The sequence below is a fragment of the Cyprinus carpio genome, chromosome A5, assembly GCF_018340385.1.
Source record: "Cyprinus carpio isolate SPL01 chromosome A5, ASM1834038v1, whole genome shotgun sequence".
NCBI lineage: Eukaryota > Metazoa > Chordata > Actinopteri > Cypriniformes > Cyprinidae > Cyprinus > Cyprinus carpio.
In genome coordinates, this window is record NC_056576.1 from 35,942,894 (window position 1) to 35,956,960 (window position 14,067).

Here is a 14,067-nt window from a genome sequence, read left to right on the forward strand (position 1 = left end):
AAAAGTATGCTAAGTTCTCTAGTTTCTTCTCTCTCTGTCTCTGTGAGATCTGAATCATTGCTGTAGCATCTGTTCTCCCAGCAGTCCTGCTCATCTGAACACTCACTCAACTTCACCTTAAAGTCAACACCAGATCTAAATGGACTCTTTCAGTATTTACTTTCTTAAAGGCATAGGTTGACATTCTTCGAAACATCTTCTTCTGTTTGCAGCAGAAGAAAGAAAGTCACATGGATTGGGAATGACACAAGGGTGAATAAATAAAGACAGTTTTCACATGCTCCTGCTCTTATTATGCATGATTCATCAGAGCACATTATTCAGAAAGCAGTGGTAACACTTTTCAATAAGCTCCACATTAGTTAATAACTAACATTAACCAACAGTGAACACATCTGATACAGTATTTATTAGTCTTCTCTAAGGTTAGTTAATGAAAATGCTACTGTTCATTATTAGTTCATGTTAGCTTGCAACCATTAAATAATATTAATAAACAACTTCTGATTTTAATAATGTGTGAGTTAATGTTGAAATTACCATTAACTAAGATCAATAAATGCTTGAGGAGTATTTTTTAATTGTTATTTCATGCTATCAAATGTAGTTAAATGTTAAAAAAAGGAACCTTACTGTTAAAAAGTTGCTTTACGTTCTAGTTGATGTGATGTCACCTGTCAGAAAATAATACAATTGATAAAAATATTATCTATTAACCAATCACCAAATAGTAGAATCATAAGCATTCAGGCATTGTTTTAGGCTACTGTTCGGCAGCCTTGCCAACCATTAACAACATAATTTAACCCTGTAAACCCATATTAAAAATAAAAATCAGAAAAAAATAAATGCATGTGTTTTTGTTGAGTATAATGTTAGATAGATCAGGCTTTAATGTACCATATGTAGTGTAAGAGGAGAATATGGAGCTCATATTCAAGGAAGAAAAAGCACAGTTTTAATCAGAGGAAGAAAAGAATATGTGATTTGAGCTCTTTATAACAATATAACGGACTACTCGCATACTGCACAGAAATATCAGTCACCACTCTGTCTCTCAATGACATGTCTTAGTGAGGAGATGATTACATGCTTCGTTTGATGATCAACGCTCACGACTGAGAGATGGACAAATAAACATTCCTCAAGAGCCTGATGTTTAATATTTCATATTCACATTTTAACAAGAATTTTCTATAATTCATAGATCAATATTGCTTCAGTCCAGTAAGTATTTATCATGAATATTAGAATAAAAACAATAAAAAAAATGGATGAATAGATAGTGGCAATTAAACGAATCTCTGTTACTTTTGCGTTGATTATATTGATTTGAACACAGACTTGAACCTAAATATTTAACTTTAGCCCCTAACTCATAACACATCATCACACTATTAGACATGAATGATATTGTTTGTGTTTAATGAAGGATGGTCTGTATCTTTCGAGATGTGTTACAATGATAAAGGCAATCTCGAGAGTTAAAAAGTTCAGTTTGAGCGGGAAATCTTTCACACATAAAGACTTCACAAAGTGAATCTGAAAGGTCAGAAAGCTGCAGCTGAGGATGTGAAAATCAAACCTGAAATCGTCCCAGTGCGGCATTTATGCAGCAAACGCCCAGCTGGCGAATAAATAAATGCAGGGCTCTTTTGTTCAAACTTAAATGATTATATGACCACATGACTGTCATTGCAGTTTGTGTGTGTGTGTGTGTGTGTGTGTACTGTAGCAGAGTTTGATGTCTCAGACCCGCTCTCAGACGTTGACTAGTGCAGTATTAAAGTATCTTGTGTAAATGTTACTGAGTGCAGTAAGTGAGCGAGAGGAAGATGGAGGCAGGTGAGAGTATGTTTATAGTGGAGTACTAATGTACCGTCGACTGCGTACTGTGCAGTATGCTATGTGCTGCCTGTCTGGTAGAAATGAAGAGTTTGATGTTGTAACTCATTGTAAGCTGTGGTCAGGTTTTGCTAGAGTGTTGTGTGATTGCTTACTGTCCCAAAAGAGCCGTGAAGTGCAGTCCAGTCTTTAAATACAGTAGTTCACATAAAAATAAAAGAGGGTTTTTGCCATAGAAGAAACATCCCGGGCTCCCCTAAGAACCTTTTGTGGACTAGAAATAAATGTTCCTTTTTTTATGTAAATTTGCAGGATTATTTGAAAGTAGAAATTCTGTCGACATTTACTCACGCTATTGTTCCAAACCCGTATGCTTTGAGTGCCAAACAACACGGAGTGTCCGAGACCGATTTCAGAACATCTTCTTCTGTGTTCTGCATAAGAAATAGATGCATACTGGTGGAGTAAATGATCACAGCTTTCAGTTTTGGGTTAACATTCCTTTTATCATCTTAAACAAAGGTAGTATCTATAATCACTGCCTGTTCTATATCGTCTGTATTTTTCTGCATTTGGTACTTGATCTCTAGCTTCTGTAGCACTCGGACCTGCTCCTGAAGATCAGCACTGCAGATGTGATAAACTGCTGGACATGCTTGCTCATCATTTGTAATCTGCTTTGGATAAAAGCATCTGCTAAATGATTAAATATACTTATAAATGTATTCTGCACAGTTTGGCAAATGGGAGCTGTATGCCATCCTTGGCATTACAAAATGTGCACTGTAAAAACATATCCTGTTAAACAGGGGTTTCAAAAAAATCAGCTGTGGTTGCCAGAAAAACTAGCAATATTTTAAGTTGTACATATTAAACTTAAATTTACAGTACAAAACTGTGTACTTCATTCACTGAAATACTCTTAAAGGAATAGTTTACCCCAAAAAATTATAAAATAAAAAAAATACTCAATATGCAGATGAGTTTGTTTCTTCAGCCAGAATACCATTTTCTTAAATTTTACTAGTGTCTGTTCATTGGATGATCTGCAGTGAATGGGTGCCGTCAGAATGAGAGTCCAAACAGCTGATAAAAACATCACAATAATCCACAACACTCCAGTCCATCTTAGATGATCCTGAGGATGAGCACTTTTACATTTTTGGGTGAACTATTCCTTTAGAATCAGAATCAGAATGAGTTTTATTCGTCAATTGTGTGGATTTTTTTTTTTTTTTTTTTTTTTTTTAGGAGCTCTTGGTACAAACATACATACATATGACATTGAGAACAGAAATAATAACATTTAAATAAGACTAAGGAAAAAGGAATAATAATAATAATAATAATAATAATAATAATAATGCACTAAATTACAAAAATCCATATAGCCACATGACAAATCAAAGTGCATAACAAGCAGCTTTTTTCAACAAGCTGAGGTACTATAGAAGTTTTACTGTGTCATATACAAATACAAAACACTATCACAGAACGAGACACTTAAAATAATGCAATTAGTATTAAAGGCAGGGTAGGTGATCTGATTCAAAAAGATTTTTTGTTATGGTCTAAACGTTTATAGTGTCTGTGGTAAGCATAGGACCATAAAAATGTTCGTTCAATCATATTGATCGGTCCAAGGGCTATGATACGCTGTCCATACCACATAACAACATAAAAATACTACATAAAACCTTAAAGTACAACTTTTCTTTTATTGTACTTTTTACTGTAGCTTGTTTACAGCGAGACTGTTTTAACTAGCTAGAAGCACCAGACGGTCTTCTACTGTAGCTCCTCCAGGGCTTTGGCTTTGAGGAGGAGAAGTTGTTGAAGTAGTGAGGTGTCACAGTAAGCAACAATCATGCACTTTCACTCTGGGCCATAGTGCTCTACTCATATTTGGCTTTTTAATAATGAAACGCTGTTTTGGAAAGGCGAGATGAAAAATTGATGCAGAAATCTGAAGATATGGCATGAAATCAAGCTCAGCTGGGGTCACACGCACTCTCCGTCAGCTCAATAATTCAGCAGCCAGAGCCGGCAGATACTAGTAAACCTAAAAGTGCCAGACACTTTCACTTACTACGGGTCACGCTGAAGAGCAGCAGCGGAGGTCTCATTCATGTCTGGCACTGATGTGAAGACACGTGTGCTTGCACGGAAGGAGCCTCTGAAATAATAAGCGGTGCGTTCAGCAGACCTTGGGTCACAGCCAGAAGGGGCCAATTATAATTGATGGAATCTCTTTGATTTACTGTTCCATTCATATCCATTTGTGTCATGCTCCATATATCACAATTTCCAATGCAAATGATCCGCTTGCACATCACTTTGATTAATGGCACGTCGACAGCGGCATCAGGGCTGTTTTGACGCCATGCCTTCAGCGTACAGTCACTGACATCTGCTGTGCTTCACCAGCTACTGCAGGAGCATTACGTCATGCACGTCTGAAAGAGTCAGAATTAGGCCTATCAGAAGATTCAGAGATAATATTGTGAGTGTGATCCGCTGTCTAGCAGCTTCAGCGGGAGCACTTCTAGCCTTTCATCAGCATCAGGACACAGACCTCAGAGCTCTTCGGGTTTGGATCACGGTGTGAGAAACCCCGCAAACGATTCAGTGTGTGATGAATCAAACTCAACTGAAATGGGACTGAATAATTTACATATTGAGGACCGATCTGAATTTACATTACATTACTTTGTAGAAGAATTTGTGATTATGGGCGATTTAGTTTTTTAGACAGTTTAAAGGATCATGACTCTACACAGAACAAGCTGATTGATTGATTGATTGATCAGACAGCCTTTAGAGATCAAGAAAATCCATGAACATCATATAAATATTAGGCTGTTAAAAATCATGATTGTGCAAAAAGGAAAAAATCATAAAACCATCTCAATATTTTCCATCATTTCTACCACACTATAAAGTGTGCTTTGTGTAACCAGCAGAGAAGTGAAGAGTATACCGGAGATGAAGCACTGGACATATGATTAACACAATTGAAAACATCTTTGTGTGTGAATATTTTATGTATCATTTACAATATCAAGCTGTTATTGTCAAAGTATGTTAATCAAAGTATGAAAATAATATTTAACTGTATTTATACAAGACCAAGTAATTTCACTTTCATTTATTTCACATTGTGCCAGCAGTCAAGAGTTGTCCACCGATCTGGGTGAGTACATGATGACAGAATTTTCATTTTTGTGTGAACTGCCCCTTTAAGACAAGACTCTGAGATAATGCAATGGATCTGAGCTGTCACATTAACACCAAAGACATCACAGCAACAAAAATAAAAACAATAAAACCGTTACTGGCTTAAGAAGGGAAAAGACAGTTAGAGAGCAGAATACTTTGGGTTCAGTGATGTTCTTACTGCACAACAATGCATCTCATTTATTCTTACAACAGTGTATTTCATGACCGCTCTAGAATTCTTTTTTATTACAAAACTTCTTCTTTCTTTTTTTTTGGCAGAGACAAAACATTTAATTTATCGAAAAATTGAAGAAAAAGAAAAAAAAAACATGCAAATCAGAACATAATATAGTCAGAACAAACTCAAGCCATTAAAGAGAGACAGCAAGCTCATCATTAAACTGTAGATGCCTTTAAAAATTTCGCAATCAAACATGTACTTTTGTATAAGTTCCACAAGAAAAACAAATGCAGTGCATGATCTAATAAGAGCAGACGACTTTTTCTTACTGACAAATTAAACAAAAACAGACTAAACTACATTGAGCAGAAAGCTTAACACTTTGAATAAAGATATAAAGAGTAAGTAAAAAGAAATAAATAAAAAATGACAGTTTTTAAAGCCCAAAACACACTGACATGACAAACTTGTGCGACAAAAGAAATCAGAGATTCAAATTTAACAAAATTAATAGTGTAAAATCACTGTTCGTTGATACATCCCTTGAAGTTCACTCAAAATGAAGATTTGCTGAAAATGACTCCTCCTCAGATCATCTGAGATCAGGATGAGTGTTTCTTCATCAGGTTTGTAGAAATGTAGCACTGCATCAGTGTCTCATCAATGGATGCTCTGCAGTGAATGGGTGCCGTCAGAATGAGAGTCCAAACAGCTGATAAAAACATCACAATAATACACTCCACGAGTCTCTACGAATCTGTTCTGATGAAGAAAAGCTCATCTCGGATGACCTGAGGGTGCAGGCATTTTTAGCAATTTCTACCTTTTGAGTGAACTATTCCTTTAAAAGGCCTGAAGTCAAACCTATTTTGTCGCACAGCATGATGTAGCTCCTTCTGAAAGACACTTTGATTACAGACGCTGAGCAAAGTCATGCGTTTGAACCCCTGGACGATACGCATTAGTTCCAGTCTTTTCACATCACCGTCTCCTTCCATGAACAGCTGACAGAAGCATCGCTCGTGAACACTCAAGCCAGACTAGTGCATCTCGTGTGCAAAACTCTCATTATCCTCCATTAACCCACCATTTTGGCATAAACAAACGACGAATGTGTTATTTCAATAAAAACAGCGCCAAACAATCTGTTTGAATTGTTCATACCTGCCAGCTGCACAGCTCTTAAAAGAAAAGCCGAGTTTATATTACACTGCTGGAGGTGTTTTACTGTTTGCATCTTAATAAAACCGTCAGCTCAGCACGCAGTCTGAGTCGAAGTGAATTTACACCGCAGAAGGACTCGACACTTGTGCATCAGGTCTCAAACGCAGCGAGACTGATGGCCGTGAAGACGGATAATAAAGCGGGAAACAGGGAGGGAGGCCAGCGTGGACGTGTGATTGTGAAAGCCCTTAAGAACAGCAGGGACTGATGTGTGTCTGGTGAACCTCAGGATCCCTCCAGACACCAGTCTGTCACCATTCAAGAAGCACAACTTCTCAACAACACCAATAAAAGCAAGTCCACGCCTGGTTGTCATACACACAAACCTCTGGAAATCAGTCCAGTTAGTGACAGAATATGAAGTGATCTCCACACACTTCACGTGATAAAACACACCAGGCAAGAAGGTGAATCTGACCCAAACATCAGGCTGTATTTCACCACAAAAGCACCAAAAGAGAAATTATTTTGCATTAAGATTTCCATTTTTTAGTACTTTTTTCATGACCATAATGGCCAAAGAAAATATATTTTTTTTTTTTTCCCATATTTTTCCCCACATTAGTAAAGTACAATTGCAAGGACATTTCTTCTGCATTTGCACACATTTTGTGCTGATTTTAGTTAAAAAATATATTTTTTTAAAATTACAGTAATGGCAATTTGGCAGGGAGAAATTGTGGTTCATTAAGAATTTTTAATATTTAATAGTCCTCAAAATATAATATATTATTATTATTGTGTTTTTGACTTTGACAAGAAATAATTGGATAAGAAAAAGCGTGGATAGGATCAGCGTCTGGAGAGTCAGTGACTCTGTGTGGTCTGACTTCAACTTGTAAAACATGTAAAACATTCAAAATACTCTGGCCATGCAAACATGGAGAAAACTTCTGAATGTAGTGATGTGTACAGGATTCACACAAAGCTTTGCTCCGTGGATCATTAAAACAGAAGTCCACTCTAACGCTCACATATGGCTTTCCCTAATATTCCAGCCTTCCCTGATCTCAGTTTCACTCATCTCTTGCAGTTAAAAGATCTCTTTAAAAACATTTTTACATTCATTAAAATGACGCCGCGGGAGTCTCTGTTGATCATTTCCTTGGCACTGTGTTTACAGACGGCCGTCCTGACTCAAAATCCTCTTTCCTCTGCTGTAATGCGCTCTCTCGGCGCATCAGAGAGGCTTCGGGAGACGTCACAGTTTGGGCTCCTCGTGGGGATTCAAAGACTGGCAGTTCTGCGTCTTGGAATGGGAAGCGGATGAGGAAGAGGAGGATGAGGAGGAGGAGGAGGAGCTGCGTCTCGTCTCCACACCAGTGCTGGTCATCTTCATCTTGCGGCGCTTCGCTAGCGGTGCATTGTCGACGCTCTTGAGGAAAAACCCCTCGCGCTTCCCCCGGTTAAACGCCTGTGTGAATAAAGAGCATTCATACGGGATACAGATCACACGGCAGACGGGCTTCTGGTCATCTTCATTTCAAATACTTTCAAAAATCAAGATCGTTTTTTCAACCAAAGGTTTTCTGTCCCTGCACTGAAAGTCCATTCCATCAAACCTGGACGCATCAGAAAGAGATCATGAAAGAAATGATCTGAATCTCAGCAGTTAACGAAGGCAGATCTCTAATGCAAAGAATCAGTGGTTAAAATTAATTATATAAACATAAATATAAACAACAACCCCAATCTTTTTTTGGGTTCCCTTCATTTTACTGACGGGATTCACAAACGCTTCCTCTTGGAAGATGAGCTCCGTACTCAGTTTATTTGAATCGGCTGACTCCACTGAATCACAGCCTGTAAGTATGATTAATAACTGATGTTCATATTTTCTATTGAGCATTCAAAATACATAACTATGGCAGTGGGTGTGTCGTTTCTGACACAAGCTGACAGACTGAGTCATCTGACCAATCAGAGCAGAGCAGGCTCAGGGAAAGGAGGGGTTTAGAGAGACTGAATCTCAGAACTGATTCAAACGAATCGTTTGGGATTCGCTGGAAAATGAGGTGATATTAAATGCATGTTTTGAGAAAACGAAAGTGTTTTTTGACCTTGCATGCATGTAGAACTATTGTAGGAGACTCCCGAAACAATATTAGGAAGATTAAAAATGGCATAATGGGGCACTTTAAGTGATCGTGTCTTCTCAGAAGACTTGAATCAAACCACTCAACTCATACGGATCACTTTTAATGAATCTTTTAAAGAGGCAAGGTTTTGAATGAATGGATGAATGTTAAAGGAGGGACAGAAATCTCTCAGGTTTCGAAGACATCAAAAATGAATGACATGAGTGTGAGTAAACGATGACCATTTTCATTTTTGGGTGAACTGTCCATTTAAGTACACAGTCTAATTAATTCATATATTCAAATATGTTTTGCTTTGAATTTTGTGACTGAATTGATTACATCATTTAAAGTGAATATCTGAAGCATTTATCCCAATGTGTTTTATATTTTATCCAGGTAAGCTGTAGATGAACGGACTCATCTAATATGCTGGAGAAGGAAAGAATGTGCCAACATTATTTCTGTTACTGCATCTGGTACTGCTAGTGTGTAATAACTCATTTCTGTGCTTTTATTCCACAAGAATTTGACTCGTGTGCATCACTACTAAATGCAGATACTGGACCTTGTAGGTGGCATTGACATAGGTGCGGACGGTGGGGCCGGTGGACTCCAGGACGTCAGGGGTGCAGAGCGGTGTGGAGGACATGACGCCGCCGCCCTGGAGCCAGGCGTTCTCCTTCAGAGCCGAGAGCTTCAGCCGGCGCTCAGGATCCACGGTTAACAGACCTGTGAAGATGAAGAGGGACATGCAAGCTCATCCTTCAGCCACCGGAGCACTGAACCTCATCCATCTCCATCAGATGATCAGATAATCAGATATAACAACAAGCACTCGTGCTGAGATTGGCCTCAATGTGTCAGGAATCACTCATCAGACGCTCTTGAGGGGTTTAAAACTATTACAACGTATTTCACAGCTATTCCCGGTCGTAATCAATACAGACTCCAAGTCTTGAAGAATCCTCTAATATTAAATCTGATTTAAATGACACACATTTAAGTTACCCAAATGGATTTTCTGTATATGGGAGGATAATATCCAATCATAGGAACTGCCTATTGATTTTGGAGTACTGGGACGAACAATATATATATATATAGAGAGAGAGATTGTTTCATTGTAAGTACCTCTCACTAAATCTTTGGCTTCTTCAGACACGCCCCTCCAGGCTTCCCCGTCCAATGAGAAATCTCCCTCTTTGATCTTGTGCATGATGTCAGCTGCGTGCGATGATGTCATTCCTTTCTTCTCACTCTGGAACGGAACTTGTCCGGAGAGCATGGTGTACTAACAACAACAACACCAACAATATCAGCACACGGCATTAGACTCTGAACAAACTGTCACATTATAAAACAAAAACAGATTAAAAAATAATAATAATAATAATAATAAAAAAATGGTCCAGACAAAATCTGATGTCTTTTGAGAAAGCCTAGACAAAGTTTTGAAGTGGTTTTAAAAGATTGAATTAGAAGGTGTTCAGTTTGATAGATAGATAGATAGATAGATAGATAGATAGATAGATAGATAGATAGATAGATAGATAGATAGATAGATAGATAGATAGACAGATAGACAGATAGAAAGAACATGGATGGATGGATGGATGATAGAACGATGGATGGATGGATAGACAGATGATGATAGAATGATAGATAGATAGAACAGATAGATAGAACATATATAGATAGATGGATGGATGGATCAATGGATAGATAGATGGATAGATAGATAGATGGATGGATGGACAGATAGATATGGATGGATGGATGGATAGAACGATAGATGGATGGATGGATGATGGACGGATAGATAGACGGACGGACGGGCGGATGGATGGATGGATGGATGGATGGACGGACGATGGCGGATGGATGGATGGATGATGATCGGATGGATGGATAGATGGATAGATAGACGGATAGATAGATGGATAGATAGACGGATAGATAGATGGATAGATAGACAGATGGATGGATGGATGGATGATAGATGGATGATAGATGAATAGATAGACGGATGGATGGATAGATGGATAGATAGACGGATAGATAGATGGATAGATAGACGGATAGATAGATGGATAGATAGACGGATGGATGGATGATAGATGAATAGATAGACGGATGGATGGATGGATGGATAGATAGACGGATAGATAGATGATAGAACCATGAATGGATGGATAGATGGATGGATAGATAAATGGATGGATGGATGATAGATGGATAGATAGATAGATAAATAGATAGATGGATGGATTTGATCATCTTTGTGTTAGAGTGTATCTCCAGCAACATCTCACTGATTTCAGTAACCAGATTTGTTTGGAAGGAACAAGTAAAGTTTACTTCTGGAATTTACTGGAATAGATTTTTGTTACTTTTCTATTTATTCAGTTTAAGGTATCAACCTTTAAACAATGAGCTCTCCCGTGAATAAAACAATACATCTGGCAGTCCAGACCAAAGCAGTGCTTCATCCGTCATAATACATGAATCTCCTCAAGCACACACACACACACACACACACACACACACACACCCACCAGGATGACCCCGAGGCTCCAGAGGTCGCAGGCCTGGTCGTATCCCGAGCTGTGGAAGAGCTCCGGCGCGGCGTACTGCAGGGTGAAGCAGGGGGTCTGCAGGGGGGCACTGCCGCTCGGAAACAACCGCGCAAACCCCAGATCAATCACCTTCAACACCGAGTCGTCCGACTCATCCGCAAACAGCACGTTCTGCCGGAGGAAGTGAAAACACAGAGAAACAACACGTGACACACGGCGGAGCACGGACACGATGAACCACGAGAGCTCTCACACTCTCACATCGCAACGTATTCAAACCTGCAGCGCGTGTGGGCTGAAAGATCTCATTTAGGAAAAAATCCCACTGATGAAGATTAATGTCGACAGCCCCTCGCTACAGTGCTTTCACCTGCATGTGGACGGCACATTAAAGTTCCTCCACACGGAGACAGATCAGCACACGGAGCACGGAGGGAGTGAAATCAAGCACACTGTGAGTGATGATCACACAGCGCACCGCAGATCTGAGCAGAGCACGGCCAGTTAGCGGTCAACACATGCCTTCAAACATTCACAGAGAACTGATTAAAACCATGCTAAGGCTGATCGTTTTCTCATCTACTGATGTACTCAAATACCAGGATGTCCTTCCTTGCCTTCCTTCATCTGCTTGCTGTTCACACACCAACACATCTACATACTAGTGTTGTCAAAAATAAACCTAAACCTCTCGACACAGAGGTCTCTCAGGAGCTTAACTCCTGCAAGTGAAGAAATTCAGACTGTAGTGTAAACACGAAGTCTTTTAAGTATAAAATATTTGCCCTTTTACTGTGCAGTTGTGTTAGAATAGTAATGTATTATAATAAGGTGTCACTTGTTAACATTGGTTATGTAGTACAACACATTTGTTACAGTATTTATTAATCTTTGTTAATGTTAGTTAATGAAATATAGTTGTTCATTGCTAGTTCATGTTAACAAGCACAACTTTTGATTTTAATAATGCATTAGTAAATGTTGAAATTAACATTAAACGCTGTAGAAGTGTTGTTCATTATTAGTTCATGTAAACTAAAGTAGTTAACTAATCTTAACTAATGAACCCTTTTATAAAGTGATACCATTATAATACTGTCTTAGAATTATTATTATTATTATTATTATTAATATTATGTCTGAGGAACCTTTTTCATATTTTTTTATAGTAAATATAATTTTAAATGTTTGTTTCGTGTTAATTTGGTAAAAAGCAGTAAGTGGTCACTATATCTATTTTTATTATTATCATTTTGTTAGCAATTGATTATTTTTGTCAACGATGTTGACTGTTGTGGCAGTAAATGATCTGTATGTACTTTCTAACATTAGCTGTTCTATCCTGCACCAAATAAATAAATAAATAAATCACCTTTTTACATTTAAGAACAATTGAAAATCACTGATATACATATCAAATACTGTCAAAATTGAGTTTTTTAACTATACTACACAGCCCTAGTAATCAGAAAATTAACTTCAGTTAATACAGTTCACATTTTATGTTCTTAATATTTCCCCATGGTACTGAAAATGGTACTGAATATAGACAGTAACGGTCAAACGTTTGGGATCAGAAGGATTTTTAATGTTCTTTACAGGAGTTTCTTCTGCACATCAAGGATGCATTTATTTGATCAATAATGTTGGAAAGTTTGTGATATTGTTGATTTTTATTGTTTTTTAAAGGAGCTTTTTCCTATTTTAATATACATTCAAATCTAATTTATTTCTGTGGTGTGCAGCTGTATTTTCAGCATCATTACTCCAGTCTTCAGTGTCACATGATCTTCAGAAATCATAATAATATGATGATTTATTATCAGAGCTGAAACTGTTCTGCTGCTTCAGATTCTTCTGGAACCTGTGATGCTTTTTCAGGATTCTTTGATGAATAAAAAGTTAAAAAGAAGAACATTTATTTAAAATAGAACAAAAATTTACTGAACTGTAGTGTATATTGTTAGAAAAGATTTCTTTCTCTTTTTTTTTTGAAAGAAATTAAAACTTTTATTCATCAAGGATGTGTTAAATTGTTAAGAAGTGATAGCAAAGATTTATATTGTTAGAAAAGATTTATGTTTTAAAATAAATGCTGTTCTTTTTAACTTTTTATTTGTCGAAGAATCCTGAAAAAAGTATCGCCGTTTCAAAATAAACATTTGGCAACATTGATAATTCTAATAATAAATCATCATATCAGAATGATTTCTGAAGATCATGTGACACTTTATACTGGAGTAATGATGATGGAAATTCAGCTTTGCATCACAGAAATAAATTATATTTTAAAGGATATTAAAATAGAAACCGTTATTTTACATTGTAATAACATTTTACAAGATTACAATTTTTTTCTGTATTTTTGATCAAATAAATGCAGCCTTGATGAGAGTAAGAGACTTCTTTAAAAACATTACAAGTCTTACTGATCCCAGACCTTTGACCGGTCGTGTATACATTTCAAGGCATTCCATCAAAGTTAAAAATTAAAATATCATAACATTGACATCTAATTCCTTTGGCTGTCCTTTCATGCTGATCTGCTCCATCTATCCCTCACGATCTAACTAGACCTCACAGGGACGTAATGCTATCCGTCTGGAGTTGTTTTCAGCACACAGCTAGGTTCAGAGTGGCTGCTCGGGTGCAGCTAGAAAAGAACCGCTCCATCTGTGACTCCAGCTCCTCAGTGTGTGTCTCTCTACCTCTGGTTTGAGGTCTCGGTGCACGACTCCAGCCTCGTGCATGTAGCTGACCGCAGACACCAGGCTCTTCATCAGCTGACTGGCCTCCCATTCTGCAAACACCTTCTTCTTCCTGATTCGCTCCAACAGCTCTCCGCCACGCAACAGCTCCATCACCAGATACGTATGATACTGCCAGAGACAGAACACAGGAAACAAGGAGGATAGAAAACCGTAAGTGAGAATGAGTAGTG

At 37.8% G+C, this 14,067-nt stretch overlaps 1 protein-coding gene across 1 annotated transcript in view; it reads right to left on the reverse strand.

Annotated features, from left to right (window-relative positions):
• Nucleotides 1-5,916: 5,916 nt before the first annotated feature.
• The window catches only part of LOC109062129 (ribosomal protein S6 kinase alpha-4-like), a 20,935-nt gene continuing 12,784 nt past the window's right edge, over nt 5,917-14,067 (reverse strand). The window contains exons 14-18 of the mRNA XM_042757061.1: nt 13,835-14,005; nt 11,106-11,297; nt 9,682-9,841; nt 9,116-9,279; nt 5,917-7,883 (exon numbers count right to left, since the gene is read on the reverse strand). Coding sequence (XP_042612995.1) covers nt 7,671-7,883; nt 9,116-9,279; nt 9,682-9,841; nt 11,106-11,297; nt 13,835-14,005 — 900 coding nt within the window. The 3' untranslated portion in view covers nt 5,917-7,670. The remainder of the gene's footprint in view (nt 7,884-9,115; nt 9,280-9,681; nt 9,842-11,105; nt 11,298-13,834; nt 14,006-14,067) is intronic.